The sequence below is a fragment of the Cercospora beticola genome, chromosome 3, assembly GCF_033473495.1.
Source record: "Cercospora beticola chromosome 3, complete sequence".
Taxonomy (NCBI): Eukaryota; Fungi; Ascomycota; class Dothideomycetes; order Mycosphaerellales; family Mycosphaerellaceae; genus Cercospora; species Cercospora beticola.
The window spans coordinates 1,575,296-1,602,857 of record NC_088937.1 but is presented as its reverse complement, the minus strand read 5'-3'; the positions used below and the strand labels follow the sequence as shown (position 1 = coordinate 1,602,857).

General features: G+C 52.5%; 15 protein-coding genes across 15 annotated transcripts; 11 read left to right on the top strand and 4 right to left on the bottom strand.

Annotated features, from left to right (window-relative positions):
• Positions 1-2: 2 nt before the first annotated feature.
• On the top strand, positions 3-1,591 carry RHO25_004585 (uncharacterized protein; the record flags this gene model as incomplete). Its single annotated transcript, XM_065602570.1, has 2 exons — positions 3-264; positions 315-1,591. The coding sequence occupies 2 exons, from the start codon at positions 3-5 to the stop codon at positions 1,589-1,591; spliced, it is 1,539 nt and encodes a 512-aa protein (XP_065458642.1).
• A 222-nt stretch (positions 1,592-1,813) lies between these two features.
• On the top strand, positions 1,814-4,027 carry RHO25_004584 (uncharacterized protein; the record flags this gene model as incomplete). Its single annotated transcript, XM_065602569.1, has 1 exon — positions 1,814-4,027. One exon carries the CDS (start codon positions 1,814-1,816, stop codon positions 4,025-4,027), a length of 2,214 nt encoding a protein of 737 aa, XP_065458641.1.
• A 296-nt stretch (positions 4,028-4,323) lies between these two features.
• RHO25_004583 (uncharacterized protein) lies at positions 4,324-5,635 on the bottom strand (the record flags this gene model as incomplete). Its single annotated transcript, XM_023595506.2, has 3 exons — positions 4,324-5,116; positions 5,177-5,430; positions 5,483-5,635. The coding sequence occupies 3 exons, from the start codon at positions 5,633-5,635 to the stop codon at positions 4,324-4,326; spliced, it is 1,200 nt and encodes a 399-aa protein (XP_023456851.1).
• Positions 5,636-5,978: 343 nt separating this feature from the next.
• RHO25_004582 (uncharacterized protein) lies at positions 5,979-6,566 on the top strand (the record flags this gene model as incomplete). The annotated part of the gene is made up of 1 exon (XM_023595504.2): positions 5,979-6,566. One exon carries the CDS (start codon positions 5,979-5,981, stop codon positions 6,564-6,566), a length of 588 nt encoding a protein of 195 aa, XP_023456857.1.
• Positions 6,567-6,713: 147 nt separating this feature from the next.
• RHO25_004581 (uncharacterized protein) lies at positions 6,714-7,977 on the bottom strand (the record flags this gene model as incomplete). The annotated part of the gene is made up of 2 exons (XM_023595503.2): positions 6,714-7,717; positions 7,770-7,977. 2 exons carry the CDS (start codon positions 7,975-7,977, stop codon positions 6,714-6,716), a joined length of 1,212 nt encoding a protein of 403 aa, XP_023456856.2.
• Positions 7,978-8,537: 560 nt separating this feature from the next.
• RHO25_004580 (uncharacterized protein) lies at positions 8,538-9,010 on the top strand (the record flags this gene model as incomplete). Its single annotated transcript, XM_023595502.2, has 4 exons — positions 8,538-8,556; positions 8,614-8,684; positions 8,741-8,756; positions 8,814-9,010. 4 exons carry the CDS (start codon positions 8,538-8,540, stop codon positions 9,008-9,010), a joined length of 303 nt encoding a protein of 100 aa, XP_023456855.1.
• A 228-nt stretch (positions 9,011-9,238) lies between these two features.
• RHO25_004579 (uncharacterized protein) lies at positions 9,239-9,922 on the top strand (the record flags this gene model as incomplete). The annotated part of the gene is made up of 2 exons (XM_023595501.2): positions 9,239-9,375; positions 9,490-9,922. 2 exons carry the CDS (start codon positions 9,239-9,241, stop codon positions 9,920-9,922), a joined length of 570 nt encoding a protein of 189 aa, XP_023456854.1.
• A 750-nt stretch (positions 9,923-10,672) lies between these two features.
• RHO25_004578 (uncharacterized protein) lies at positions 10,673-11,998 on the top strand (the record flags this gene model as incomplete). The annotated part of the gene is made up of 3 exons (XM_023595500.2): positions 10,673-11,420; positions 11,491-11,576; positions 11,699-11,998. 3 exons carry the CDS (start codon positions 10,673-10,675, stop codon positions 11,996-11,998), a joined length of 1,134 nt encoding a protein of 377 aa, XP_023457626.1.
• Positions 11,999-12,544: 546 nt separating this feature from the next.
• On the top strand, positions 12,545-13,096 carry RHO25_004577 (uncharacterized protein; the record flags this gene model as incomplete). The annotated part of the gene is made up of 1 exon (XM_023595499.1): positions 12,545-13,096. One exon carries the CDS (start codon positions 12,545-12,547, stop codon positions 13,094-13,096), a length of 552 nt encoding a protein of 183 aa, XP_023457627.1.
• Positions 13,097-13,677: 581 nt separating this feature from the next.
• RHO25_004576 (uncharacterized protein) lies at positions 13,678-15,462 on the top strand (the record flags this gene model as incomplete). The annotated part of the gene is made up of 1 exon (XM_023595498.2): positions 13,678-15,462. One exon carries the CDS (start codon positions 13,678-13,680, stop codon positions 15,460-15,462), a length of 1,785 nt encoding a protein of 594 aa, XP_023457618.1.
• A 167-nt stretch (positions 15,463-15,629) lies between these two features.
• On the bottom strand, positions 15,630-17,698 carry RHO25_004575 (uncharacterized protein; the record flags this gene model as incomplete). Its single annotated transcript, XM_065602568.1, has 9 exons — positions 15,630-16,035; positions 16,106-16,250; positions 16,301-16,417; positions 16,474-16,583; positions 16,633-16,955; positions 17,037-17,083; positions 17,130-17,142; positions 17,224-17,339; positions 17,398-17,698. The coding sequence occupies 9 exons, from the start codon at positions 17,696-17,698 to the stop codon at positions 15,630-15,632; spliced, it is 1,578 nt and encodes a 525-aa protein (XP_065458640.1).
• Positions 17,699-18,963: 1,265 nt separating this feature from the next.
• RHO25_004574 (uncharacterized protein) lies at positions 18,964-21,066 on the top strand (the record flags this gene model as incomplete). Its single annotated transcript, XM_023595496.2, has 1 exon — positions 18,964-21,066. The coding sequence occupies one exon, from the start codon at positions 18,964-18,966 to the stop codon at positions 21,064-21,066; it is 2,103 nt and encodes a 700-aa protein (XP_023457620.1).
• A 1,166-nt stretch (positions 21,067-22,232) lies between these two features.
• RHO25_004573 (uncharacterized protein) lies at positions 22,233-22,841 on the top strand (the record flags this gene model as incomplete). Its single annotated transcript, XM_023595495.2, has 3 exons — positions 22,233-22,323; positions 22,385-22,679; positions 22,730-22,841. The coding sequence occupies 3 exons, from the start codon at positions 22,233-22,235 to the stop codon at positions 22,839-22,841; spliced, it is 498 nt and encodes a 165-aa protein (XP_023457621.1).
• Positions 22,842-23,575: 734 nt separating this feature from the next.
• On the top strand, positions 23,576-24,721 carry RHO25_004572 (uncharacterized protein; the record flags this gene model as incomplete). Its single annotated transcript, XM_023595494.2, has 1 exon — positions 23,576-24,721. One exon carries the CDS (start codon positions 23,576-23,578, stop codon positions 24,719-24,721), a length of 1,146 nt encoding a protein of 381 aa, XP_023457622.2.
• A 361-nt stretch (positions 24,722-25,082) lies between these two features.
• Positions 25,083-27,246, bottom strand: RHO25_004571 (uncharacterized protein; the record flags this gene model as incomplete). The annotated part of the gene is made up of 2 exons (XM_023595493.2): positions 25,083-25,883; positions 25,936-27,246. 2 exons carry the CDS (start codon positions 27,244-27,246, stop codon positions 25,083-25,085), a joined length of 2,112 nt encoding a protein of 703 aa, XP_023457623.1.
• Positions 27,247-27,562: the final 316 nt, after the last annotated feature.

Sequence of the window (27,562 nt, the reverse complement as noted above, 5' to 3'; positions counted from 1 at the left end):
GTATGCCGAAGAAGGGCGGTTTAGTGGAATGGACTCTTGCGCAAGAGCCTCGCAGCGTTGACGGCCAAGATATACCCGCGCATTACGAGGTTCTCGACTTGACCAAGGATCCGCGCTGGAAAGACAACCAGTTCGTCACCTCCGCACCTTACTTTCGCTACTACTGCGGACTTCCCTTGCGCACTGAGAATGACATCAACATCGGCGCCCTCTTTCTCCTAGACAATCGACCCAGAGATTCGACCAGTTTAGCCCGACTAAAAGGCATGCTCTTCGCTCACCGCAAATCGTATTGATGCTGACCAGTCTCGTAGTACTGTACACCATTGCCCACAATATCATGGTGCACATGAAGACTGTCAGAGAGGCTCATGAGAAGCAGCGCGCCATCTACATGAACATGTGTATGGCAGACTTCATCAGCCCAGAGCATCGCTTCAGGTCGCGGCACATGAATCCTCGAAAGCACCTGGAATCTCCTACTGGACGAACCGACAGTTTGCGCATCAACAGCGACTTCTCCGCACAGACTCCCACAATCTCCACAGACGACTTCAGCCACTTCCCGGACAGCGGCGGGGACAAAGCCATCAGTCGCTCAAGCGAACAAGACCGGAGGGACGAAGTATGCAACGGCAATCGAGAGCGAACGAGATTAGAAGCGTCAAGCAATATTGAACAATGTGACGATCAGGCAACTCGTGATATCGAAGATCCGCGAGGCAGTCGATCACCGACGCCTCTACGCGATCGGGACGCTTTCCTGGATGTTCCACCGGCAAGTCCGGGCATGCCGCGTGGGCGTGATAGCACCAAGCCTGGAGACGCCAAAAAGAATGTGACTGAAGCTGACCACCAGCGCACGTTTGACCGTGCAGCTTATCTTTTACGTCAAGCTCTGGACCTCTCCGATTCTGGCTGCGGTGGGGTCGTCTTACTCGATACAAATGCGCTTGCCGACAGCACGGATCCTATCAATCGACGCGTATCATCCGACTACACCAACATTAGATCACCAGGCGTGCGTCCCATGGCAAGCCCTGTTCAGACATCGAGGAGCCGCACTTCCTCGGTAGATCGATCGGCTTCCGCATACAGCGGCAATATGCAAGAACGAGTTGTCCTGGCCGCAGCCTCCGTAAGTAACAACGATGGACCACCCCAGAACTTTGGTAGAGCAGATCCATGCTTCACGATCACCTTGACGCCACCTGAACTCCAGAGAATGTGCAAAAGGCACCCGCGCGGCAAGCTATACAACATACCAGAGCAGGTCGGCACATCACTGTTCGATTACGAAGGTCGTCCGATCGGTGGACGTCTATCAAGCAGGCTATTCGAGCTTGTGCTTCTACGACGCCAATTCCCTGAAGCGAAGCAGGTCATTTTTGTGCCCATGTTCCACGCTAATCTCAATCGATGGACTTCATGTTTCGCATTCACGAACTCGCGCTACCGTGTCTTCTCTTACGAGATGGATTACCTTCAAATGCTGTCCTTCACGAACGCCATAAAAGCTGAGATTGTACGCCTGGCCACAGTCTTTGCGGATCAGCAGAAAAGTGACTTCATCGGCTCAGTATCGCAGTAAGTGCATTCATGGGCATTCTGCTGTGACGCGGCCATTTATGGTGCGTTGCAACTTCGGCACGAATGTTGACCATCGTTATCTGTTGTTTTCGTTGATCTTTGGGTATATGCTGATATGGGATTCGCTAGTGAACTTCGCAGTCCCCTCCACGGCATTTTGGCATCTGTCGAATTCCTACAGGACACAGAGCTCGATCAGTTTCAGACTTCTTGCATCAACACCATGGACGCATGTGCTCATACACTGCTGGATACGGTGGCAATGGTCCTGGACTACAGCAAAGTCAACACGCTGAAGAGGAAGGATTCGATAGAATCAGACTGCTCCTCACAGGCTTGCCTAGACAGGAGCGAGAGCATGCCAACTTCCAGCAATATACGGAACGAGCCGCTTTTTGCAACAGACCAATACTGCGATGTTGCGCGAATCACGGAAGAGGTCGTCGATGGACTAGCAGTTGGCCATCTGGCGAGGGTACGAACGAACATCGGCTTCGATGATCCGGTCAGCAGCCTGATCACTGCCTTTCCGTCTTTGGGTGACCAGCCTTCGTTGCGAAGGATTCTGCAGGCCATTCGGCCTGAAGTCGAGATTGTCCTCGACATAGCACCACCCGCTGAGTGGTCATTCTCGACTCAACCCGGCGCGATCAGACGCATCGTTATGAATCTGCTCTCCAATTCTCTCAAATACACGAAACACGGGGTCATCACGATCTCCTTACAGAGAATGCAGGTCGCTGATGAGCAGGCTACAACCGTCAAATTTCTCGACAAGAAACCAATGGCTATCTGCATCAAAGTCACCGACACTGGACAGGGCATCTCTCCAGAGTATCTGCGGAGCAAAATCTTCACGCCATTCTCCCAGGAAAACGCGAAGGCAGCCGGCACCGGGCTAGGTCTCAGTATCGTCCGTTCCATAGTCAACGCGCTCTCCGGTCAGATCGACATCAAATCGATTGTGAACGTTGGCACGATCGTGTTGGTCACTTTGCCAGTGAAAGCACCAAGAACGGCTAGCTCCAGCCCAGCATGCGCACCCAGAATGGCGACAACCCCAAGCACTTCGGAGTTCACCCTCATAAGCCCTCAATTCCGGCAGAAGGATCCCAGCGTGCTCGCTCTTCAGGCTTTGCGAGACCCTCCTCAAGCCGCCATTTATGAGCCCGCTTTGGAACATGATAGTTTTGCCCAGACGCAAGGCGCTGCGCAAGTACATTCTGCCCTGGTCCAATACCTTACCGGCTGGTTTGGATTCCCCACTATGCAGACTTGGAATTTCGATTGTCCGGCGAAATTGCTTATCGTCGACGAGATTCATCTTCCTACCCTGCTCGCACGTCGGCCAGATTACCTCGATACGCTGTCGTTACAAAGCACCATCATCTTGTGCGCCAGCCCTTCCAGGCAAGCAATCTTGACAAGGGACGTTACAAGCACACATGTAGAGGTGATCTGCAAACCGTTTGGGCCCTACAAGCTAGCTCGTGCGATCTCAAGAGCCCTTGACAAGTTAATGAAGTCTCCCGCCGCAAAGGAGAAGCTCAATACTCAGTCCGTGTCGCCCGCACCGCTGCAGCCTTCGCACACTCGACATTTTCCCCAGACCTTGTCTCCGCAAAATATTGCGCGCCGCTCGAGCGTCCAAGGCAAATTCGGTGGCATACCACAGGCGGACCCCGCAACGGCTCGAGAGCGCCTGTCTCGCGTCACACCACAATCGCCGAGCGAGCACTACAAAGAGATTGGTGCTAGTGAAGATGGAGGATTCCCTTTTCCGCCAAAATCTAGTCCTCGACGTGAAAGTACCTTCTCACTGCGACGTGACAAGAACGGCGGCGAGCGACCCGGAGAGCCAGGGCTTGATTCTGTGGCGATTCCCAGCGCTGAGCAGAAGTCACCTGCCATTGCTTCTGAGCTAGCTCCAGTAGTGGGTGCCACCTCGGTGCAAGAAGCTAGGGCCATCGGGAGTGAAGCTTCGTCAGAGAGGCAAGCAGCAACACAAACTCGAAGGCCGCGACTGCTCCTCGTGGACGACAATCGACTGAACCTACAGCTCCTACACACCTATGTCTCCAAGATTGGCTACGATGCTACAATGGCGAGAACGGCGGAGAATGGACTGCAAGCCTTTGAGATATACAAGAGCTTCCTACCCGATATCGTTTTCATGGACCTCTCGATGCCTGTCATGGACGGCAACGAGTCTGCCCGACAGATTAGACGGTTCGAAGCCGAGCAAGGGCGGTCAACTGGAGCTGAAAGTACCTCGAAACCTGCACTCATCATTGCGCTCACGGGAAATGCAAAAGGGAGTGATCAGAAAGAGGCGTTCGAAAGCGGCATGAATTTGTACATGGTGAAGCCAGTTTCGTTCAAGCAAGTCGGGAAGCTGCTAGAAGATTGGATGGAGCAGCATAGGGCTACACGCTGACAGGAGATCGTATTCAGAGATAAAGACCTATGGGCCTTGAGTGATTTCGCTTGCTTGCTGATGCTCTACTTCATGCTTTGTTCTTGATTCTTCCCCATGCACAGACAAGGCCAGCTTGAAGCCTAACAGATAGGCGCGCGTTCAGCATTACATGACCACGCTCAATGCAACGCGTAACATGGCTCGGCTTGAAGAATTGGGTCGTCGCAAAGCAGAGAATCGCTCAGATATCTTGAGTTAGGCTCTCTTCGAGTTGGTCCTCCAAGCAGTAGTCATCTTATAAACGCCTGTTTTGTTTAGTATCCTGCCGGTTTCGCAGTAGATGTCTTGCCATAGGAGGCTCCAACAGTGGTCGTAGTGGTATACTCGTTGATAGGCGCCGTCTGATTTGGTAAGAATGGAGCCTGCGTGTTCAGCGACGGCAATGCTGCAGTCGTGTTTTGGCACACGCAGCCTTGTTCGAGAGATGCGATGCTTGTCGCAGGTGGGCCATAATGGCACCATGTACTTGTGGTAAACCCGCCAACAGTAGTGCTGGGTGCTTCCGATGCTGGTAAGAATTGAGCCTTCACAAGCACGGGAATCACACCACCGGTCGCAAGTCGGAAGCGCTGATGACCAATGACATCGAGGATCGTCGTAATAGTGCCACTGTGGGATGTGAAAGAGATCCAGGTGTGATCATCATTGGTGAAGACATCATCCAGCAGCGTGAGCATACGCTTCTCGTGAGCGCTGTCTGATTCCGCGGTGACGCCGTTCCAGAGCTCGTCGTACTCGTTGAAGCCTTCCTCTAGCTCGAAGTTCGGATATGTCTCAGTGATATAAGTCGCGTTGCCTCTGTGGTCGCAAGTATGTATAGAAATGCCTTCGCGAAGCAGCTCCTTCACAACAGGCTCGAAGGGATAGTATACAGGGAGGTCCAGGCCGGATCCGAAGGTTGTGTTCGCAGTCGCTAGACATCTCTTCATTGGTGACGTGTAGTAGCTTCGAGGAAGTGGAATCTTCTCGACTGCAATTCTGTCCTTCCAGTAGTTGTTCGCGATCTGAGCCTGCAAGATACCAGCTTCGGTAAGCTGAGCATCCTCCCTGTGGAAGATCAGTAAGTATCTCAGAAAAGCAGGACTGAATACATATGCTCCTTCTTACCAGTACAGACTGCCATTACCTGTGAGTTGTGCCCAGTAGCAGTTCCACGCTGGCGTACCAAACGTGCCCTCTGCCAAATTATGGAAACCCTCGCCATGGCGGCCCATGAAAATCACCTTGTACACTGTGTTCGCGTCCGCTGCGGCATTCAAGGCGTCGACCTCTCGCTCGAACTTCTGCCACTGCGTGAAATTCGCAGTAAGACCCTCAGTCGAATCATAGGTGCGATTTATCAGGCCAAAGTTGTTCAGAGTCTGGGTTGCGTTAGGATAGTAGACTGTGCTGGAAGCTGGCCTTTTCACGCACGTAATTGAAGGTCGAGGCATTCGTGCTGGGTTCGTCTTGTAGAAAGTATCCTGTCACTGTAGTGTAGTTGATGTACCCATTACCCGCCAGCTGCAGAGATGCCGCAGATGCGAGCGATGCCATTGCGGCAATCATGTTGATGGCCGGAATCATGATGGAAGGTGCAATGTCTCGTCACCGAGCGTGGAACAATTTGTCATGTCTTGCGGCGAACAGAGACTATATGCATCCTCAATATCGGCTCGGCACAAGACCGTATCACAGCACATCTCGCTTGGTTCCTGCATAGTGGATGATTTGCCGATGGAGCTTTTCAAGACGGACATGCTTCCAATTAAGCTTCCAAGACTCAGCACGTGAACTCAAAGTGGAGCCGATTCCGAGCGCGCTTGGCAGCTCGTGTGAGCACGCTCACACCGCACGGCGATCTGTTCCCAACAGTCCCGGTCGTTGAGAGCTAAACCACAAGCTGACTCCATTAACTTTGCCAGCACTCATGTATCTTCCATTACTATCACGCAACGAGATGTCTGAAATGGAAGCACCGCGATCTACCGCAGCACAACGAATGCTGGGAGTGGGAGAATTGCTCGAGAATGTCCTGCTCTTCGTCGATGAGGCTGATGTATTACGCTGCCGCCGTGTAAATCGGAAATTCTTCGAAGTCATCACCTATTCCAAAACACTTCGACGAATGCTATACCTTGATGTGGACGACGCAAGCGATGACAGAAGCATCAACCCATTAGCGCCAACCTGGTTTCATCACAAAAAATCTGGTTATCGGAGCAGTACCATCGCCGCCCGCATCGATCTGGTAGATCTTTGGGCTCAAGCACAAGCCGAAGTCAAGCCCCTGTGGCATAAAATGTTCATCTCAAAATCGAAGACGAAGACTTGTGTGATACCTGTCGGATCTCACACGACTGTGTTCTATCGACGAAGCTACCCAGATGGCATGACTTTCGATGATCTCCTCTCGGCACTAATCGCCGCTTTCGAGATCAGGAAAGGCCGGCGCTCGAGTCGGGAGAGACTTGAAGAGCTCTCGTACGACAATTCTGTGCTCATATACTGGACTTGAGGCTTCGTTGGATCGCGAGTTCCATCTTGACAGTCAAGCGAGTGCAAACCTGAACAATCAAGCCCCGTCAAGCATGCACCAGCCAAGCCCGACTTGTGGATAGGTTGGTGGCGCATCAGGCTGTTCGCCAAGAACAAGTATATCCAACTATCTTTCCTTCAAAGGCTGCTCCTTGATAGTCACCTTATAAATATGATTCTGTCCAGTCAACAACCATTGACCCTTGCCACGCGCTGGTTCCAAATTGAAAACAATGTCATCAGGCGTATTGACTTTGCCAAGCAAGAAGCCAGTCTTGGGATCGACGACATCCACGCCTCCGTACACAGCTGAAAAGAGCAAACCATTCTTCGAAATGCGAAGTCCGTCTGGCCATCCTCCTTCGACGAGATACACCAGTCTAGGATTCTCCAAAAGCCCTTTGTGTCGGTTGTCGAATGCCCACACTCCTCGCTCGCTCTTGAGCACCTCGCTTGTCGTGTTGGAGTCTGCGATGTAGAGTATGCTTTCGTCCGCCGAAAGTGCCAGACCGTTTGGTTTGGTGACGACGCCGACCGTAAGTGATTGCACAGATCTCGTCTTTGCATCCACGCGGTATACTGAGTTTGGCAGCTCAGAGGGCTGCACACCTGGCCATTTGCTGTCAACGCCGTAATCCGGATCCGTGAAGTACATGTTTCCTTTGGAGTCGAAAATGAGATCGTTTGGACTGTTCAAATGGCGACCTCGGTAATGATTGACAATGGCTTCCGCTCGTCCTGTCGTGACGTTTACTTCGAAGATTCCGCGTACACTGCCGCCGTTCGTTGTTACGTAGACCCGGCCTTTGTGTCGCGTACCTCCATTCACGTTCTGCAGCGCCGGCTCCAGGTTGATCTGTCGAACTGCATGCGTGTCGATGTTGATCGCGAAGAGAAGACCTGTGAGTGATGTATCGCTGTATAGCAGCTCATTGGACTCTGGCAGGTAGACCGGCGCTTCGTGGACGTGCTTCAAATCAGGTGGAAATGTCTGGATCTTCTCGATTTTCGCTTTTGACCCGATCACATCGAAGAAGTCGTGATCGTAGGCGATGAAGTCTGCGGCTTTGATTTGTTCGAGTACGGATGCCATGCATGGCTCCTCAGGCTGGATATCATAGAATGCGCTTTCTGAGCAGTATCAGTAAGATGTGTACGGAAAGCATTGGTTTCGTAAGCCTACGGATCGGGCCAGATTGCCAATCGCCAGGGATCACTGCTAGGTTATGATTCAGGAACACCGCATTCACATTTGCGAACGCCGATGGCAGAGCACCAAGCACAGTGTTCTGGCCTTGCAGGCAAGTACCAATGGCGTCCATGCCAGCAGTTGTTGAACTGGTGAAGAAGTTTGGAAGAAAATCTGCCCCAAGAGGAAGGTTCCATGCCATCTTCTATTAAATGCTCGTCTGTGCGTCGTTCTCTGACTAGGATGTGAACAGATGCGCTTGTAGAGTTGTCCCTTGCGACCTCGTGTCGAGGTCAAACGCAGTTGCATCTACATCCCTATGCGACAGTGATGAATCCTGGACCTCGAGAATTGCGGGGTTCCATAGCCTTGACGCATTCTAGAAGATGGAGCGGGGCTAGCAGCACCGTAGGTCCACTCGCGGGCCATGAACACCTCGAGACCTTGACCGAAGGGCATCGTCTTCAATCGTGCGCCCGGCTTGCAATGTCCTGTTTGAGCGAAATTTATCAAGCAGCACACGGTCACCCCGGTGGGCAGGCAGACGACTTCGAAGTGTCGGAGTAAAACTCCGCAAGTGGTTGGTGACAGTTGGAGTGAGGTGCTCGGCCAAGAAGCGATGTCGGCTTGCCGCTTGATCTTTCAACCGAGACCATGTCCATATACTGTAGCGATACACTTTGTCTCCTATCGACTGCAACTCACCGACTCGGCAGTTGTTCCTTCTGAAAGACAGATTACTCAGGCAACCGCATTCCAAACATGGGGGTATACCACATTGGTAAGTAAACAGCGGAGGTGATCTATTGCATGTTTCCGCTTACCAGCATCGCCGCAGTGCTCTTCAAGTTGAAGCCTGGTGTCACCCAGGAGCAGATCGCGGAACTTGAAGCCGCAGGACGAGCAATGGTGAGTCTTAAAGGAATACCCAGTTTTCGATCGCGACCGCTTATTAGGTTTTCCAGGTTGGGCAGGTACCAGGTCAGTCGTGACCTCTGATCCTTGCGTAACAACAAACTGCTGATGTCGCATGGACAGGACTCGTCAAATTTGACTTCGGCCCTCCACTAGCTTCGACTGCTCATCGTGCTCTTGGATATGACCTTGGCCTCGTGTCGACGTTGGAGAAGCCAGAAGATGTGGCCATTTATGCTCAGCATCCTGCACACCTGGCAGTCCATCACGTTCGCGAAAAGATTTGTGATCATACTTTGGCATACGACCTGGAATTTTGAGTATGCTACATACTTGAATATTCATACTCTTCAGTGATCAGGCTTTTACTGAAAGTGCCGGAGCATTTCTGCAATATCACGAATGATGCAAGATGTTACAAGCCAAGGCCTGGCGGGGCACGAGGTCGGAGCCCCTCCTGAGGTCACTGATTGCTGACAAACACATTCAGACATTGTCTTCACTTACTGCAGGTCAATCTCTTCATCGATGGAGTGTTGAACAGAAACATGGCAGAAACAGAAAAACCGAGTGCCCAAACTCAAGAAGGGATACAGTTCAAAGGCAGCTGCGCCTGCGCAAGAATCTCATACCAATGCTCTGGTCTTCCTAGCTCTCGCAGCATAACCGCTTGCCACTGCGTCACGTAAGTCTTCTCCTTCCAGCACTGCATGCTTGCTTTCGAGTTTTGCTTGGCTAGCATCGATCATTGGGCTGCCCACAGAGTGACAATGTACCAACACTCTAATTCTTCGCACAGCTGCAGGAAGGTCTCTGGCGGCCCATACCAGGCTTACGTCGATGTTAAAGCCAGCACCGTGAAATTCTTCGATCACAAAGAAGCTCTGCAATATGAAGGCCTTCCGAAAGACAACATGGGTGGCATCGTCTTCATAAGATTTTCCAAGGTTGGAGAACGAGCATATTGTGCGACCTGCAATACACCACTAGCAATGCGCTACAAGATTGAGATGGATATCACTGCCCTGGCCCTCGGAGCTGTTGACGAGGACTCCTTGACTCCGGCGGCGAGGGAGGCTCTGCGGCTAAGTACCCACATCTTCACCAGTCAAAAGGCATGGTGGGACATCAAGGATGATGGCTTGACAAAGCACGATCGCTTTGGAAACGATTTTGAGGCGAAGTTGTCGCAGTATGAATCGGTATTGTCGGGTGAGGAGAAGAAGGCTTGAATCGGGAATCTGATCGCCTTGGTCGGATGAATGAAGAGTGCCGATTTCAGGGTGCTCTATGGCCGGTCAGGTCAAGTCATGTCTATACCAGTGAGTGGAGACCACTGCGGTAAATCAGGCCTTTGGCGTGTGGAGTGCCATTGCGAGAAGCAAAGGAAATCTCTCGGCCTACCAGGCGGGTAATCGCTCATTGCGATTGCTGCTGCCCCTGGTGCATTCATAATTGGATCGCGTCCACTGGAATGACCGAGCGAGGGTCCATAACATCTTTTCAGTATGAATAAGAAGTGGCTGTGGGTTCCTTATTGGATAGCTCGATGCCAGTCCTGTTTTGACTTCATGATGACTTTGCTGGTTATTTGCCATCGTCATCAAGGCTGATGAGTGCATGGTCGCACCTGGTCGTAACGCTTAGTCAGCATGCTTACTCACCGACACCCGACGTCAAACGTGATCCTCAATTCGTCTTTCGATGTAATCTACCTTCCAAACGTGATCGTATGGTCTTGGCTTCTCGTGCAAATCGCTGCAAGATGGCGGCAATCAATAGCTTGGATATTGAAACCACTCAGCTTGCTACGAACAGCGAGTCATCCAATCGCATGCAGATCACGGAGCAGCTTGGAAGCTGTGGACCTCGCTTCATCTGCGCGAGCTAACAACTGACTCCACAGGCATCTCTATAAATCATTGACATTGACAGTCGATTGTGTCGGTCTTGCCCCGACATTCTCGATAATACTTGCCAATATGACTTCCAACGACAATACACCTTCCCAAGGGCTGAGTGCCAGCGACATTGCAGCTGGGTACGTACGTCCAGGCCGTCTCGGGGATCCAAATTTGAAGTTCTTCCAGGAACCACGAGCACATCCCAAGATAGTTGAAGTGTTTCGTGCTTTTGGAATCGATGGTAGCCAGGGTGATCCATACGCAGGCGTGAGCCATGAAGAGCTATCGTCCACTGCTCAAATGGCGAAGAGCCATGCTCAGTCCGAGAAGCTGTACGAATTATTGCCGAACGAGCTGCCCGAAGATCCCCAAGAGATCGAAATCAAGCAAGAGACCATCAAGTTTCCGAGCTTCGATGGCACCGAGCGCCAATTGTTCGTTTACAGACCTGCCGAGCAGTCTGGTAAACTCTCTGCTGTAATCTACATCCATGGTGGCGGCATGGTCCTTCTCAACACCGCGAACAAAATGCACCGCCGCTGGTGCAAGTCTTTGGCTGTGCAAGGAGTGGTCGTCATCGCGATCGATTTCCGCAATGCTTGGAATAATGGCGAGCATTGCCCATTCCCTACCGGACTCAACGACTGTGCTGCGGGAGTGCAATACATTTCTGAGCACAGAGATGAGCTTCAGATCAGTAACATTGTGCTCCAAGGCGAAAGCGGAGGCGCCAACCTATCGCTTGCTACGGCTTTAAAGGCGAATCGAGAGGGTTGGGTTAGCAAGATTGCAGGTGTTTACGGCAGTGTTCCATATGTCAGCAATGGTGAGAGAACAATCAGCGGACATGGTAAATGACTGAAGGACATGCTGACCGAAATCTTTCCTGGCTGCAGGTTATGGCTGGTCACATTCCCGGAAAGCGAAAGAGCTGCCTTCGCTTGTGGAGTGTGATGGCTATTTCCTTCACAACGTTCAAATGGTGAGTCCGCATTGGAAATCATTGAGCAGATTCGGCACTTGCGATCACTGGTCAAATAAGAAGTCAAATGCCTGCCACACCTTATATTTGGGATACATGCTGACGCAATCGCTTGTCTATAGGCCGGAATGGGTGCCTACTACAGCGGTGCCGACGCAGAAAACCCCCTCGCGTGGCCATACTACGCCTCACTCGACGACTGCAAAGGTCTCCCACCCCATATCTTGACAATGGACGAGCTTGACCCGTTGAGGGACGAGGGAATGGCGTACTACCGCAAGCTACTCGCTGCAGGCGTTGAAGTCCATGCGCAGGTCAACTTGGGCATCGTGCATGCTTCCTCTTTGGTGTTCCGACAACTGCTGCCGGAAGTGCACAACAAGGCTATTCGTGATATCGTTGCGTTTGCGAAGAGCTTGTGATTTAAATATCGACAGAGAACTCGACAGTACGATAGGATTGACAGGTATCAAGAGCACGCAAGATAGTGCATAAAATAAATCCAGACAACCCAATGTGAACAGACCAATGTGAGAAGATTCAGCGAACCTGCCACGCTGTGGACAGCAAAACAGATACTGAGAAACATCTACACCTTGTCCTCTCTCGTCACGACCTGGGCTCCACGCCTACCTCGCTTTCCGAGACACGGTGCTTCAGTCATGTTGCGTAAGGCAGAGACCCAGGGCCCCAAAGCGCAGTCAATACGCCGAGCAGAGTGCGCAGTATTGGCCTTGATTTCTGTTCTGCTTTCTGGCGGGAGCTTGCTTGCAACTTTCTTGGCTTCTTTGATCTGTTCGTATCAGGTTGTGATCGTCAGCCGAGGCACAAGATATTCACATCTCATCGACGGCGCTACTGTAGGCGTATGCTTTTTAGCACACGTGCCGGAACAGAATGCATAAAGAGTAGCAACAAGCCAGGTTCTTGAAATCATCGATCATCCTCACGACAGCCAAACCGCGACCATGATGCCGATCCGTGCTCTGCTCCCCTTTATGCTGGCCACCGTAGCGATAGCATCACCAGCAACGCTCGTCACTCGCCTAGAGCTGGTAACGGCCCAAACCATTCAACAAGATGTCATCAACATACACAACGGTGTGGAATCCCTCCGCAAGCATGTTTCTGCCTACAACGGAGAGCCGTTGAACTCAATCCCGCTCGCTGGAGACTTCACAGCCATTCATCTCGCGAATCGCAAGGGCTTCGCCAATGCCAACATTCGACAGACAGATTTTACTGCGGAGGAGTCCACGGCAATTGTTCAGACAGTGATTGATACTGTCGGTGTCTCCATACCGGCCAGTGTAGACGTCACGAAAGCCAAGAAGCCATTGTTTGACGAAGCTGGTCTCAGTCCGGTTATCTTAGGAGCGTTGGTCGTTCTGCTGGATGATCATGATACTTTTTCGGCGGCTGTTCAGGAAGACTTGTCTGCAGACTTGGTAAGAGGGCAGGAGGTTGTTGATAAGATCCATGACGCTATTCAGGATGGCATTGATTTCTACAGTGCCTAGATGCACAGTGCGTCTAGCATCAGTTCGGGTTTGGCGCGACAAGCTCCGGAGGGAAGTCCGCGATATGCCTCCAACGAGTGAGGGGCTGCTGAGCTGAAGAACTTCTTTATCATCAGCGGACGGGCATAGCTGGAGAGATTGAGCTTGTATTGAAAGTTGTTAGTCGTTTGCCCATGTCCTCGTCGGGATGTAGCGAGAATGGATCAGGTGTACAGGGTGAGCTTGGAGAAGAAGTCCTCTGGTCCGAGGATGTCGTCAACGAGCTCGGGCGCGGGCGCGCTCGCATGTGATTGGCGCGCGACCAGGTTGCACAACGAGCAACAGCCAGGCTCAACATGGGCAGACAACTAGCGTGCTGAACTACACAATTCCCACTCTCCATCACCTTCGCGCTCGTCGTCGCCATGAGACATCTGGCAGAGGGCAACAGCTGCGGATGATGATGAAGCACTTCGTCACATGAGCTCGTGACCAGCAGCTTGCAGCAAACACCCGATCACGCCCATTTCCGCGCGCTCAATCTGACGCCGACAGCGTTACCACTACTCCACCCTCTCCCACCTTCGGCCTTGCAGCTCATCATGGAGAAAATCCAGCTGGAGGCCCAGCACACGGACCCCGATGTCCCCTTCCGCGCCACCGACAGGCACGTCCACCACACCTGGGCGAAAACATTTCAGTCGCGTCCAGAACTCTACATCCGACCCCGAAGTCTCGCTGAGGTGCAAAAGGTGGTGAATCTCGCGCGCAGATGCCGTCGCAGAATTGTTGTTGTGGGTTGCGGGCACTCTCCGAGCGACCTGACATGCACGAGTAGCTGGATGATCAACTTGGACGAGTATCAGAGAGTGCTCAAAGTGGACAAGGCAAACAAGACACTACTCGTGGAAGGCGGTATCCGCTTACGCAAACTCAATGAGGAGGCCAACAGGCATGGGCTGACCATGCCCAATCTCGGCAGCATCGATGAGCAAAGTATTGTTGGTGCGATAGCTACGGCGACCCATGGCAGCAGCTTGTGGCATGGCTTGCTCAGCGACTCTGTTCGAAGCTTGCGCATCGTGCTCGCAAGCGGGCAAGCGGTGAAGTGCTCAAAGGACGAGAACTCCGACCTGTTCCGCGCTGCGCTGGTCTCGCTGGGCGCATTGGGTATCATCGTCGAGGTGGAGTTCCAAATGACCGATGCTTGCAATATCGAGTGGACTCAGACGCTACGGCCGCTGGACGAAATTTTGAACACTTGGGATAACACTCTCTGGACTCAGAAGGAGTTCACTCGCGTCTGGTGGATGCCATATATGAAGCGGGCAATCGTGTGGTCCGCAGAAAAGACGGACAAACCACTGCGTGCGGCAACTGGAAGCTGGTATGGTGGCTCTGTGGGTTTCCACACCTATCACAACCTTCTGTGGTTGTCGAATTATGTGCCATCCATTCTCCCTTGGGTGGAGTGGTTTGTCTTTGGCATGCAGTACGGTTTCAGCCCTGGCACAACGACCTCTGCTGTTGAGCCTCTCCAAACTGGACTGCTCATGAATTGTTTGTACAGCCAGTTTGTGAACGAATGGGCATTGCCACTTCGTGATGGCCCCGAAGCCATCAGCCGGTTGTCAGCTTGGCTCAACGGGGAGCCGAAACGCAATCACGAGATACCTTTCTCCAACAAGGGTTTATATGTCCACTGCCCTATTGAAGTCCGAGTCAGCGACACAACGAAAGACGGCGATCGCGTCCGACCCTTCCTAGACAACACGGCCGAAGATGGTCCTACTCTCTACCTCAACGCCACCCTCTATCGTGCCTATCTGCAAGACCCGCCCTGCAGAGACAGGTACTACGAAGCCTTCGAATGGTTGATGCGCGAAATGGGCGGCAAACCACATTACGCCAAGAATTTCACTTTCACCTCCGCAGACGAGATTAGTCTCATGCTCGGCGATGGACTCAAGCAGTGGACAAAAGTTCGCAACGAGGCTGATCCTGATGGGATGTTCATCGGCGAATGGCATCGCCGCAATCTAGGTCTTGGTCAACAACGCTTCGCTTTCGAAGAGCGAGAAGTTGCGAGGACGAAAGCTCGAGATGGTGGCCAACTGTGGATTGGTGAAGTGTCCAAAGAGGCCGGCCTGCCTGCTGGCACTTTTAACGAATCTCTCCCTCAGGCGCGCGAAGGCAGATCAACGAGCCCGAGTGCGAGCTCGACTGCAAGTAGCTTTGACATGATGCACAGTATGACTGGGGACAAGAGCTCTTTTCTGCAAGGCTCTGACTTCAGCGATGCTGAGCTGACGGATAAGGATGATGCAAGATACCACGGAAACCCAAAGAAGGGACTGACTGGGACGGCAGTTTTCGATAAAATGTAATGCTGCTCGGCATGGTTATGATATTGCGTGCATGAATGAGCCACGAAGTCATGTAGCATGAGACAAAAATCTACTCTCGGCGTATGCCAATTCTTCAGCTCCTGATTTTGATGCTCTATGTGATACTCCTACTCATCTATTCAGTCGTGCTGAACCGACCTCTGTTATTATGTCGTATACCGGAAGTGAGGATTCTGCAAATCAGTCATGTTCTGTTCACCCATCTCTCTACCCATTCTCTCCTGCTCTTCTTTACTAATGCCACTCACTACGGCTGCCTTATCACGCTTGCGATTTTGCCAGACATAGTACAGTCGCCAGGTGCAAATGAGCACGAATTCTAACCCCAGGCAAGCACAAGCTCCGATTGTGCCCGGTACGTATCGAGGTTCGTCTTTGCTTTTGAAGATCTGGCTGCCGGCCATGTTCCCAACACAGTAGCCAACGAATGTTGCTGAGGATATGATGGTCTTTTTGGTGCGGCCGGCGACGTTGGATGGGATGAGTGTCCAGCCGAGGAAGAGGGCGAGGACGTAGGGGACTGTGATAACGTACATGCCCCATTTTGTCCATCTGGGATGGTTGGGAATATGTTAGCGAACACTTCAAGCACAGCTCCTGGGCAGTGAAAGGGCCGACATACTGATATTGAGGAGTATTTGGCAGTAGGGACATTGCGAGCAGACCGACAAAAGGTGGCACACAAGAAGCTGCCATGATGTACATGCGTCGCTCTGGCACCTTGCGTGTGTATATGCCGACGATGAGGAAAATGACCACGGAGATCACTACTCCTTTGTTAGTGAGTTGCTTCCAGGAAACGCATAGGTAAACTTGCCTGAGCGTGGAATCTCCACAAGCAATACCTGCAGCTCAGTAAAACCGAAGCTATTCAGCACAATGTTTCCAAAGGTGGTCAATCCTCCGTTCGGTACAGAGGAGAGGAATGCGTTGACTGTCGGACAGCTTAGTAGCCAAAAACAAGACGATGATCATCTGATGTGTTCTTACTCATACTGAACCACAGCTGAGGATCTTTGAAGGCTTCTGCGACTTGTGGCCATGACCATTGCACTCCAGTCACATCTCTGCCGGCTTTATTCGACACGATTCGCGCTTGCCTAGATCAAAGGGTCAGCATCGTGCAACATGTGTGCAGATACCACATACGCAATCTTTCGTTCCTCGTTGCTTAGCCATTTGACTTCTTTCGGACTTCCCAGCATCAGAAAGCAAATGACTGACAACACCACCGTGCATGAACCAAGGAAAAGTGATATGCATCTCCACGGGGCGAGGCCGCCGTACTTCTCAGCGTGAGAGCCAATCCCGTACATTGAGAGGTTCGAAATGATACCGAAACCTGCATTGGCCGATTGGAAGAACAGCGAACGGGAGGAATGCTCGTCTCTGGTGTACCAGCTGCCGATGACCAAGACAAAGCCAGGTGAAATCGTGCACTCGAAGAAACCTTGTAGTGCACGCAGTACCATCTAGAAGCAATAGGCGTAAGCGATAGTCACTTTCTCACATGCGGTGGCTTGGGTAGGGCTCCCACCTGTGACTTCACTTACTAGATGAGTCCAATTCTGTGCTGCTCCAATGCATGTCACACATACGCCTGCGAATGTTAGCATCGCTTGCATGCAGGAGATCGATCGTCTTACCCCAGCACATCATCTAAGAGCGATAACATGTAAGCGTCAGTCACTTTTCACGTGTGATGAGTTGGGTGGAACTTCCACCTATCATTCTACTCACGTATATTGAGAGCGAACGCCCGAGTGACCATCGTTGCAAGAGGAAGTTGGATGGAAACTCGCCAACCAAATAAGTCAAGTAGAACACAGTAGTCAGCCACGAATATTGTTGCCCAACTGGAGGAGTATCAGTAACAAGCACAGCGATCTGAATGCGACATTGCCGTGAGCGTACCTAGTCCAGTGTCCTCACGGAGGCCAAAGATTGCTTGGGTACCAAGTGACGTCTTGTCGGTCTGTTGTATGCCATAGCAGAACCACATCAGAGGGAGCAGAAACCTGTCGATCTTTCTCAAGATCTTCTTGTATTCGACTGGCGAATAGTCCGCTTCCTGAATGTCGATGACTTCGCCTTCTTTCTCTGATGGCAATCGTTCGAGATCCGTGGCAATCATCGCCTTCTCGCCGTCTTTCGATGTCTGATTAGCCATAGCGACCTGTTCGCCTGACGTACGCACGTCTCCGGTCGCGTTCATGCTGGATTTGTAGTTTGATTTTTGTACTTGGCCATTGCGGCGCGAGGTCATATAGCATTCTCACATCTAAGTAGGTAAGGATATCACTATTTCTCGGCCACTCGGCCAGGAAGCTCAGGTGCTCAGCTACCGGGCAACTAACAGGCGAATATGCCAAGCAGATAGGTACAGATACGCAGCGTCTGGCCCACAGACAGCAACTTCGATGCATGGATAAGCACTCCCACTTCTCTGAGCTTCGGCATGTGGCCACGGCGACGGCGGTGGCAAGAGTGATCTCGCCAGCTTCTGATAACAGTGAGATAAGGATCAAGAAGTTATCCTCACACTTTGCGTTCATGTCTTGCTTAGAGCATCGGCGGGATTCCATTCGACGAGGCCCGCAGGTTGAATGCCAGCATGATGGGAGAAGCTTAAACTGTCACATTAGTACAAATCACCAGAAGGCTGGATATTACACTCGGTTGCTGTATGACTGCCGAAGGCCCGCAGGAAGTTAACGATGGAAGTGGAGGATAGGCGATACGCTGTATGCGTGAAGACTGAGACGGAGATCCATGTGATGGCCTACGGTTATCATTGGTGCATTGTGCAGGCATTCCATCGGCAGAACAGCGGTGTCGTTGAGGACGAACGGGAGAGTGCGGCGACCAACGGAAGTACCGAACTGCGGACAGCCGTTAGTTAGCGCGCGCCATGGACTGATTGGAGTGAATTGCACGCTCGCGTCCAGTGCTGGAAATGTGAGGTCTCCTGTGCAGCACAACACCACGTCGCTCTGAGAGTCTTCCGGATGCGACAGTGGACGCAGTTGCCAGTACAGTACCGGCGCAACGCGCACGAATAGTCGCGAGCAATTGTCAGGACCGGCCCAATGGAAAGTCATCACTGACAGTCCGAGAGTCAATGGAAAGACAGGCGCTGGATCTGCTCATAGCTGGTGTCATTGTTTAGCCAGACAGTTTTGAAGGGGTGATGTCCGATCGGGAATCCTCCACGCGAAAGAACGCGTTCTCATCGGCATTGCTCCTCGTAACCTTAGTCTGTCTGCTCAAAAAGGCAAGAAGGACCTGGAACGACGCCGAAAGTGATGACTAATACGCGCCAGCACGTGGCTTGGCGCAAATCAAACGCGAAGAAGGCTCGACAACACTGATGCTAGTACTCACTGGAAGACACTGCAAAGCTCCAGACATTCACATCCCCGCCCTGCCGAATATCAGGCGCAAGACCCATGTGTCGCTCACTTGACATGTGCGAGTGTGATGGCGAGCACGCAAAGTCGCGACCCGCGGCTAAACAACGCAAACAAGCGACCACCAAGCCGCTCACCTGAAGGACGCCTTGCGTCAAACAAGCGGCAGGCTACAAAGAGTACAGCATTGAGCGCACTCACCAACAGGGGCTCCGCGTCCAATGACGAAAACCGTGTGGGCTCGCCGGGCTCTGTAAAGCTGGCGGACAACCCATCTCCAACGGTGGCGTTGGAGAAGTTCTTCGATGCTTCCATTTCGGCAGCAGTCTTGCGGGTTGAGCTTCAGTCAGCTGAAACAGAGCGACAGAGGGTTGACAGAGAGTACTCTTTGCTGAAAGATAAGTTCAGTGAGTTTCCAGCCATCAAGGCACAGAAAACGGCAGCTCGAACAAGGGCCCAGCAGGAAGTGGAGCGCATTGAGCGGAAAATCAACGACCAAGCTCCTGAGCAGAAGAAAATCTTGAACACGCTTGCGAGTCTGTTCAATCAAAGCGCGACGACCACCACCGCGCCTCAAAGTGCACCCAGTATCTCAGATGGACCTAGTCCTCTGGAATTGCAGTCCGACATCTCGAAGTTGAAAGCAAAAGTTGCCGCCTTGGAGGCGGTCACAATCAAGAAGTCAGATCTGGATACCTCTGAGGTTTCCAAGAAGCTTGAGCAGCTTGAAAAGACGGCATCGGAAGCCTCCCAGGAATTACCAAGGTTGCGCGCTAGTCTGCATAGCCTAGAAACGCAGGTCGCTCAACTGAAAACAACGTTACCCAAGGAATTGGCGAGCCGGCTTCCGGCAGTCGAGGCAGAGTCGGCGCGCAATAGCAAGACTATCGTTCCGTTGCAAGGAAGCTTACAGACACTCGGCTCAAAAGTAGACCAATTGGCAACTGAGCTTTCCCAGAATGTAAAGAGCCGCATTTTGACAGTCGAGGCAGAGTCATCTGAGACGACCAAGGCTATCACGCCACTGAAACAACGTATTGGAGCACTCGAGACTTTACCTAGAGCCGCTGCAAGCAGGAGTCAACAACCGGAAGAGTCGCCGAATACAGAGCAACTCCATGCTCTGAGCATACGCGTCAAACAGCTGGAAGACGATAGCGAAGATGACAAAGCCCAAATCATCAGCCACGTAGATGGAGAGATCACCGACCTGCGAGATGAAGTCACGAAGAAGCTGGCCGATGCTAAAGAAACTATGAAACGGGAGATTGACGATGATTTGGGAGCATCACAAGATCGGCTTCGGAAAACGATCGACGAAGGTATTACCACGGTACAACGTCAGCTTGCAGAGGTCAAGTCTCTGCTGGCTCAACATACTACTTCGATCGGAAATTGCATGGAGCGCCTACTGAGGTGCGAAGGGTCTCACAACAGTAGGCTGTCAACAGAAGAGCTAGGAAGTCTACGAAAGCTGGTTATGGAGCTTCAAGAGAAGCTCGCGAAGGTGGAAAATGAGCGAGACCCGAGGGCTCAGACCGTAGCTACACGGACGCCAGTATGGCAAGCTGTGCTTCCTAGCAACGACGAGGACGAAATGCACCCGCAAACCAATGGTATACCGCCAGCAGCCACTGATCCCGATCTAGTTACCAGATTGGGAAGGGACATCGAGATGCTGAAAGGGGTCGCTGCAAGACACGAACGGTTGTATAATAATCTCACCACGGACGAGATTGTCAAACAGATGGTCGACCAAATGAGCGCCATGTATCCTGATGCGAAGAACTTCCAGGTCGTCGCCAGTACGCTTCAGGCTGAGATCAAGTCCACTCAGGAGACGCTCTCTACGGTTCATGAGGCTGTCGAGAGGACGGTCAAAAGCATGGCCGAGATCACGAAGCACATACCCAATCTCCAGGAACAGCTCGAACAAGACGCAAACGCATTGAGAGAGGACATTTCGAGTATCAAACTTCGTGTCGAGGAATGTGCGAAGACGCTCGAGCAGGGCAAGATCAAGTTGGCGGAAATTGAGGAACTGGAGACTGATGTGAAGGCCATGACGCCGGCCGTTCGCAGTCTTACGAAAGCAGTCGAAAAGATTCCTTTGCTGGAAGAGCAGATTCAGAAACTGCAGGATGCATCGCGGAACAGACCCGCCAAATCCTAGTGGGCATATGGAGACTGAAAAAACGTGGTCTGAGCTGTGATTGTGTTGTAGCGTTTAGCAAGGCGTTGATGGAGTCGGACGCGCAGATTGTCGCGTCGAACGATATGTTTAGTAGAGATACCCAGGCATTATTTTTCGAGCGGAGGCATGTAGCTAGAGAATGAAGAGACGGATTCAGTGAACACCGATATTGGCCGCCTCCTCGGGGGCCAAGCAGATACATAGCATCACGATTGTGCCACGCCAGCAGAGAACGATCAATAGTTCCGCGGATCGTTCTGATCATCCTGGATCCGAACGGTACGATAGGTAACCGGCATCACCATGTGACCACTGATGACAACCAGACCGCCAGGTTCTTCTGCGTGGACGTTGCGTGGAAATTCTTGTCGCATTTTGAGTTTGCGCAACGAATTGTGGCTGGCCTCTATACGGCAGTCAAGCACTGCGCCCGGATCGCTCAGCTGACCAGGGGTCGCATATTGGGTGGGTGACGTCCATGGCAAGACAATGCCGAGATGGCCTGATTTCATCCCTCGTTATTTCCTGAGACAATGCGAATGCGAGGCAAGATGAAGTGATGTCTTCGCGTATCCTCTGGCTGTATGTCTACATACAAGGACAGCAATTGAAGCAGACAGAGCGTATCAGTATGAAAAAGCAAAGTCAACATCATTCGCAAATGTAAGTCCGAGCCACAGGGCCACGCGAAACCGACCAGGGAGCGGTGGGCCTGCACCACGTTTCACGATCAGCGATTGTGGAGGCAAGCGAAGCGAAACGCCACAAATTCTACGCGCCATCGCAGCTGTGTCGTCGTGCGTCAAAAACTTGGTATCATAAGACCTTCGTCGTCACCCCGTACCCTCTTGCGTGTTCTTGGAACAGACAGATAGCAAACGGTAGGATCGAGTTACTACTACTGACTGCTATTATTCACTATTTCTTGTAACTTTTTTCTTGTTGGCAATCGATGTCATCGCGAGTGTCTTGTTGACGCATTCCATACATCAAAGACTTGCTGCGCCAACCTCCATTTCTCGAAAGCTCGGAGGTATTCAGACGCGTAACACGCTTGTTGGCAGAGTCGCTTGGTCGTCGCACTTCCGACAGAAACAAGAGCAACTTGGTCGCAAAAGTCACTGCACGCTTCTTCCTGTACCATCATGGCCATCTACGAAAACCGGACAGTGATCCTCGGTGTGCGCATCGCACAAGCTGTCTTCGCACTGATTGTGCTTGGGCTCACGGCATATGGTATGTCGACCTCATCTCCGGATATCGCATAGGTGCAGGTTGGTCCGCTAACAATCAACAGTCGCCGACTGGTGGCGCAGCTGGTGGAATGGCTATGGATCTCCATCCGAGGTGAACTTCCTCATCTTCACTTCAGTATGGACTTTTCTCGCCCTCATTTACCTGATTCTGGTGCCATGGCGGTTCGCCAACTCGGTTCTTCATCACAAGTTCGCCATCCTGGGAGTTGAGGCGGTGACGATGATTTTCTGGTTCGCCGGATTCATTGCTCTGTCCGTTTTCATGACTGGTCGGGACTGCAACGGCACTGTGTGTGGATCTGCGAGAGCGGCTTGCGCCTTTGGCGCGTTCTCGTGGTAAGTCTGCAGAGTCGATGTTCTGAAATTGGTGCTGATGTTCATTGCAGGTTGTTGTGGGCAGCTACGACCGCTTTGGCAACAATGCATGTCCTTCGAAACCGGGGTACTGCATTGACGAGCAAGGGAGATGCGAATATTCAGGTCTCGGAGGGTGTCTGATGAGCATGGTTTCAAAAGAGACGGCCTACAGAGAGCGTTTCGGCGTACTGGGAATGCGTGGCGAGTATGAGTTTGATGATCGACCAGAGATACCCCTACGTTGTGCAATACTGCGTTATGGACAAGCCAATGACTTTTAATGACCTGCACTGCTTGTGAGATGATCAGAATCGTGATCAGGTGACAGTCACATCCTCGTGTGAGTGTTGCCCACCCTCCCAGGTTGGGACCGGATTGGGCAACTTCGGCACAATGGAGGTCGGTATGCCGTTTGGACCCTTCACAGATGCTGTATAATGATCGGAGTGGCAAGCGTGGCCAAGATCGGGGCGCCGATGGGATGGTATAATTGTGCAAATGCTCACGCAAGCAGGAAAGGCTAATGAGGGTGCACAATGTGTGGCAGTGCGGGCTTTCGATGACGTCGATTTGTCAGCTGTCTTAGCATTCACCTCGCCCACGCGCTTCGTCGGTCAAAGAAGCCGGGAGAAAGTGCCGGGGCGATTCGTCAACATCTTGAAGACTGCTGCTACACTTCACGCCTCTCGAATGCTAAGACGCCCGCCGTGCTCGTAGGTATAAGTGCCATCCATCCTAATCCTTGCCACCCGCCCTCCACCGCCGCCACGCATCCATCCACTTACTCTCAGACCTCCCCTCTCACCGCACCTTCTCCGTACTGCGCACGCATGATTCCACATTGCCCCGAAGCTCGAAAGTGCCTGGCCGGCATCATGTCCGACATCATGCCCTGCACTTTTCGCAAAGAAAGCGAGAGAAGAGACGAAGACACACTTTCTACAGCCAGCGGGCTTTCCCAGGACATTACACCCGAGCTAGAGCAGGATGCGGAGCCCCACATCCTCTTCCATCTCACGGTCCAGCTGCACAACAAACCGCTCGAGATCCCGATATACCACGAAGATGCCACAATTCAGGATTTATCCGATACCGTCGCCGAAGAGCTACACATCCCGCCAGCGCACCAGAAGTTCCTCGTCACGCCAAAGACTGGCCTGCTGCGACCGCCCTTCAAAGATCCGACACTGTTGATCAGGTCTTTACAAGATAAAAAGATCGTTCTTATGGGCGCGACAACAGCAGAGGTGGCGGAGCTCGAGAGCGACATTGCAGAACGGAAAGCGCGCATGGAGAAGAGAAGATCAGCATTGCAAGCAGGCCGGAAGGTGAAGGCGAATAAATACCGCGATTGGAAGAAAGTCTCGGACGAAGCGCAATACACCTTCCATACCATCAGGCCTCTCCCATACCTCCCAGATCCCGAAAAGAGCCAACGCTTCCTCGAACGCCTCGCAAATGACGCGGGCATTAAAGCGTCGATGCGCAGCCACGGGTTCTCCGTAGGACTCTTGACGGAGATGAACCCTGCCGAACATACAACACACGAATCGCGAACACTAGGACTCAATCGCAATCGCGGCGAAGTCATCGAATTGCGATTACGAACCGACGCATACGACGGATATCGAGATTATAAAGTAATCCGAAAGACCCTCTGCCACGAACTCGCACACAATGTCTGGGGCGAACACGATCAGCGATTCTGGAAACTGTGTCGAGAAATCGAAGCAGAAGTCGAAAAGAACGATTGGCGTAGAGGAGGCCATTCCGTAGGGGGCGATGAATTCTATAATCCTAGTGATGAATACGACGAACATGATCACGCAGACGAAGGAGGCTGGGAAGGAGGAGAGTACGTGCTTGGAGGTGGCTCATCGAGCTCTTCAGCGCCTGGCAGTGGCGAGCCGCTGAGCAGACGAGAAATCATCGCTCGAGCTGCGGAAGAACGAATGAAGAAGCAGAAAGAGGCCAAAGCCGCAGAGCCAAAGGCCAAGAGTAACGAAATAACGAAACAGTGATGAAATGGGAAATTTTGAATATTGATTCAGCGAGGCGCTGGGGAGGAATCGCATTTGCAAGGAGTACCAGCATGCGCTATGGATCAGCGTCATTCATTCACATATGTACAGCTGAACGACAGTACTCGATCACGAGTTCCTGATACATTCATACATTGATCCATCTATCTGCACAGCTAGCGTAACACATTACCATTCTGTTGCCATGCAATGCCTTCGCTATGCTCGTAAGTTACGGATTCTCGCCCAGGTTCCACAGTTCCTTCTAATGAGTATAGTGCACCGCCAAACTATCGGACCGCTGCCTGATGCGTCGCAAGATTCCGCGCCGAATCGTAGCAACCCTCGCACGAAGAGAATGCTACTCACTCAACGGCATCCCCTCCACTGCATCCACCAAAGATCTAAAGTTGTCTGCTTGTAGCTCTGCGTACTTGACCCTCTCCTGCGCCCAGTCTTGGTGCAGTCGACTAATCTTCCATTGTGTACTTTGAAAATGCACAATCTCGTCTCGAATGCATTCTTTGATAAAGACGCCGCGGGCGTGCTGATTGACGATGCTCTGCTTATCGGCTGTGATGGCATTCGCCACTTTGTCCGCCTCTCCAGGCTTGGCAGCATCCCCTTTGGCATGAATGTTCGAAAGTTTGGCCTCATTGGCTTCGATGCGACGTTCGAGAGTCGGGATGTTATCTTTTGCGTACCGGTCGCGACGATCGAACATGTCTCGGACACTTACGAGCGCATCGCGCAGCGTCTTGAGGTCCTCTAGTACGCCTTCGTCCCACGCCCGCGCTTCGTCGACGAGCAAAGCTTGCGAGGTAGATATGTGCTTTGCTGTGCTGGCAATGCCCTCATTGAGCATTGGAACGTCGCTGTTGTCGATGGCATACGTGTCGTTGCTGGCTTCTGTCACGGTTGTGAGATTGAGGCTCAATCGTCCATACTCTGCTGCGATGCCTTCCTTCCTCTTAATGACACGTTCGACAAGGTTGCAGAGATTGATGTACAGTTCAGCGCTTCTCCGCACACCTCCTCGGACTGTGTCAAAGGTGTCGGCAAGGTTTTGTGGTAGGCTGTCCTCAAGGTTCGGTGGTAACGAGCGGCCTACGAATTCTTCTTGCACGCTGATCGTGGCCTGTTTTCGCCAAACGGCCAATTCCTGTAATTTTGTTAGCGGTGTTGCGTCTCATGCGAGGTGGACTTGCATCTACCGTGGGAACTGTCAAGAACATCACCACAAGCTGCTCCTCTCTCAGCACGGGATGTCGAACGAGCGCATTTGCAAAGCGTGCGAGGCCTCTTTTCCGTTTCTCCAGAAACGTAGCATCCGCCGCAATGTGATTGCCGTTGATTGCGACCCGCTTGGGTGGCAGTAACGGTAATTGTCGGAAAGGATAGCGCTTATGCAGGCAGTCCAGGAGCCAAACAAAGTCACTATAACGTCGAATCACTTTGCTGTTCCGCCTGAGCGAAGCAACTTCGTAGTTTCGATGCTGAAATAGAAACATGCCTTCCTTCTCGTCGAGTATATTGACAGTGACGAATTCGTCAGCGCCAGTACTGGCGCGCACTTGTTGTGGCCTTCGAGGTGCTGGCTTGTTAGGACCATTGCCCTCGTCCCCGAACCCAGCACTGCCAGGCGGGCCACCAGCAGCACCGAACCCGCCAGTGTTTCCCGCAGCAAAGTTGTTTGAAGCGCCCCAGCTGCCAGAGCTCTCGTTTGTGGGCGCTGATCCAGCAACATCGTAGCTCCCATTGGCAGCGGTAGACTGCGTGGAAGCTGTCGTAAATGTGCTCGTAGTCCTCTGTTCAGACCCGTAACCATTGCTTCCATTCACGTGCTTGTGACCCTTGTGCATCTCAGGACTCGCCCATGGGTCGCTGTCCAGACCAAACGACGGTTTGCGTGCTGCGCTGGTACGAGGCTGCTCGGGCGATGCTGGAGCGCCCGCTTGTGCCTCTGTATGGGACGTCTCAGGCTGTGCCATTTTGCTGTTCTGGTTATCCAGCTTGCGCGCCGGCAGATCAGGAACAGGCAGCTTGCTTCGTCGCTCGTCGACAGCGTCCAACCCCAGCTCTTCGCCTTCTTGTGCTAATCCAATAAGAGCGAGAAGGACGCTGAACTCTCCTCTGCCCAACCGGTTCGTCTCTCCGTTGCTCGAGACGATGTTCCAAATGCTATCGCGATCGGCGTCTGGAACTGGGCAATCGTGCAGCAGTTGCTTCGCAGCCTCGCTAGACACGTGCCCGCCGGTCTGGAGCTCGTCAAAGGCGTCGATGTAGAGATCGGGCACGTCGACGTCGGCCAGCAACGAGCGTACTACGCTGCCTCGACCGCCTGCGTTTCTCCGAGGCGTGAAGCCCCACGGCGTGTCGTCTGCGTCGTCGGCGGCGCTATCGGCGAAGATGGAGGACGAGGCGGCGGTGGTAGTCTTCTTCTTGCTCGGCGTGGCAGGCTCGTCGTCGAACAGCGATGATTTGGGACGTGTCGGGCCGTCCGTATCGTCTCCAAACAGACTCATGTCGTCAAGCTGGCGTCGCTGCTGGCCGCAGCTGCTGTGCAAGCGCGGCTTCGAGTAGCGATAGGCGACGCGAACGATGCACGGCCGGCGCTCGCTACGAAGGGCCAATCGATGCGCGCTGAGAATGCTCTATAGCACGATGATCAATCCTCCCAACGATGGTAGTGCAGTGAACAGCATATCACGGGCACTCCAACAACACTGGGAACTGGCCTGGCGTGCGTAGCTGCAGCTACCACATGGACTGGGCACGCATGTCATCATGATTGGACGTGCACCGCGCAGCCATGTCCGCTAGCTCCAAGTCAATGCTCGA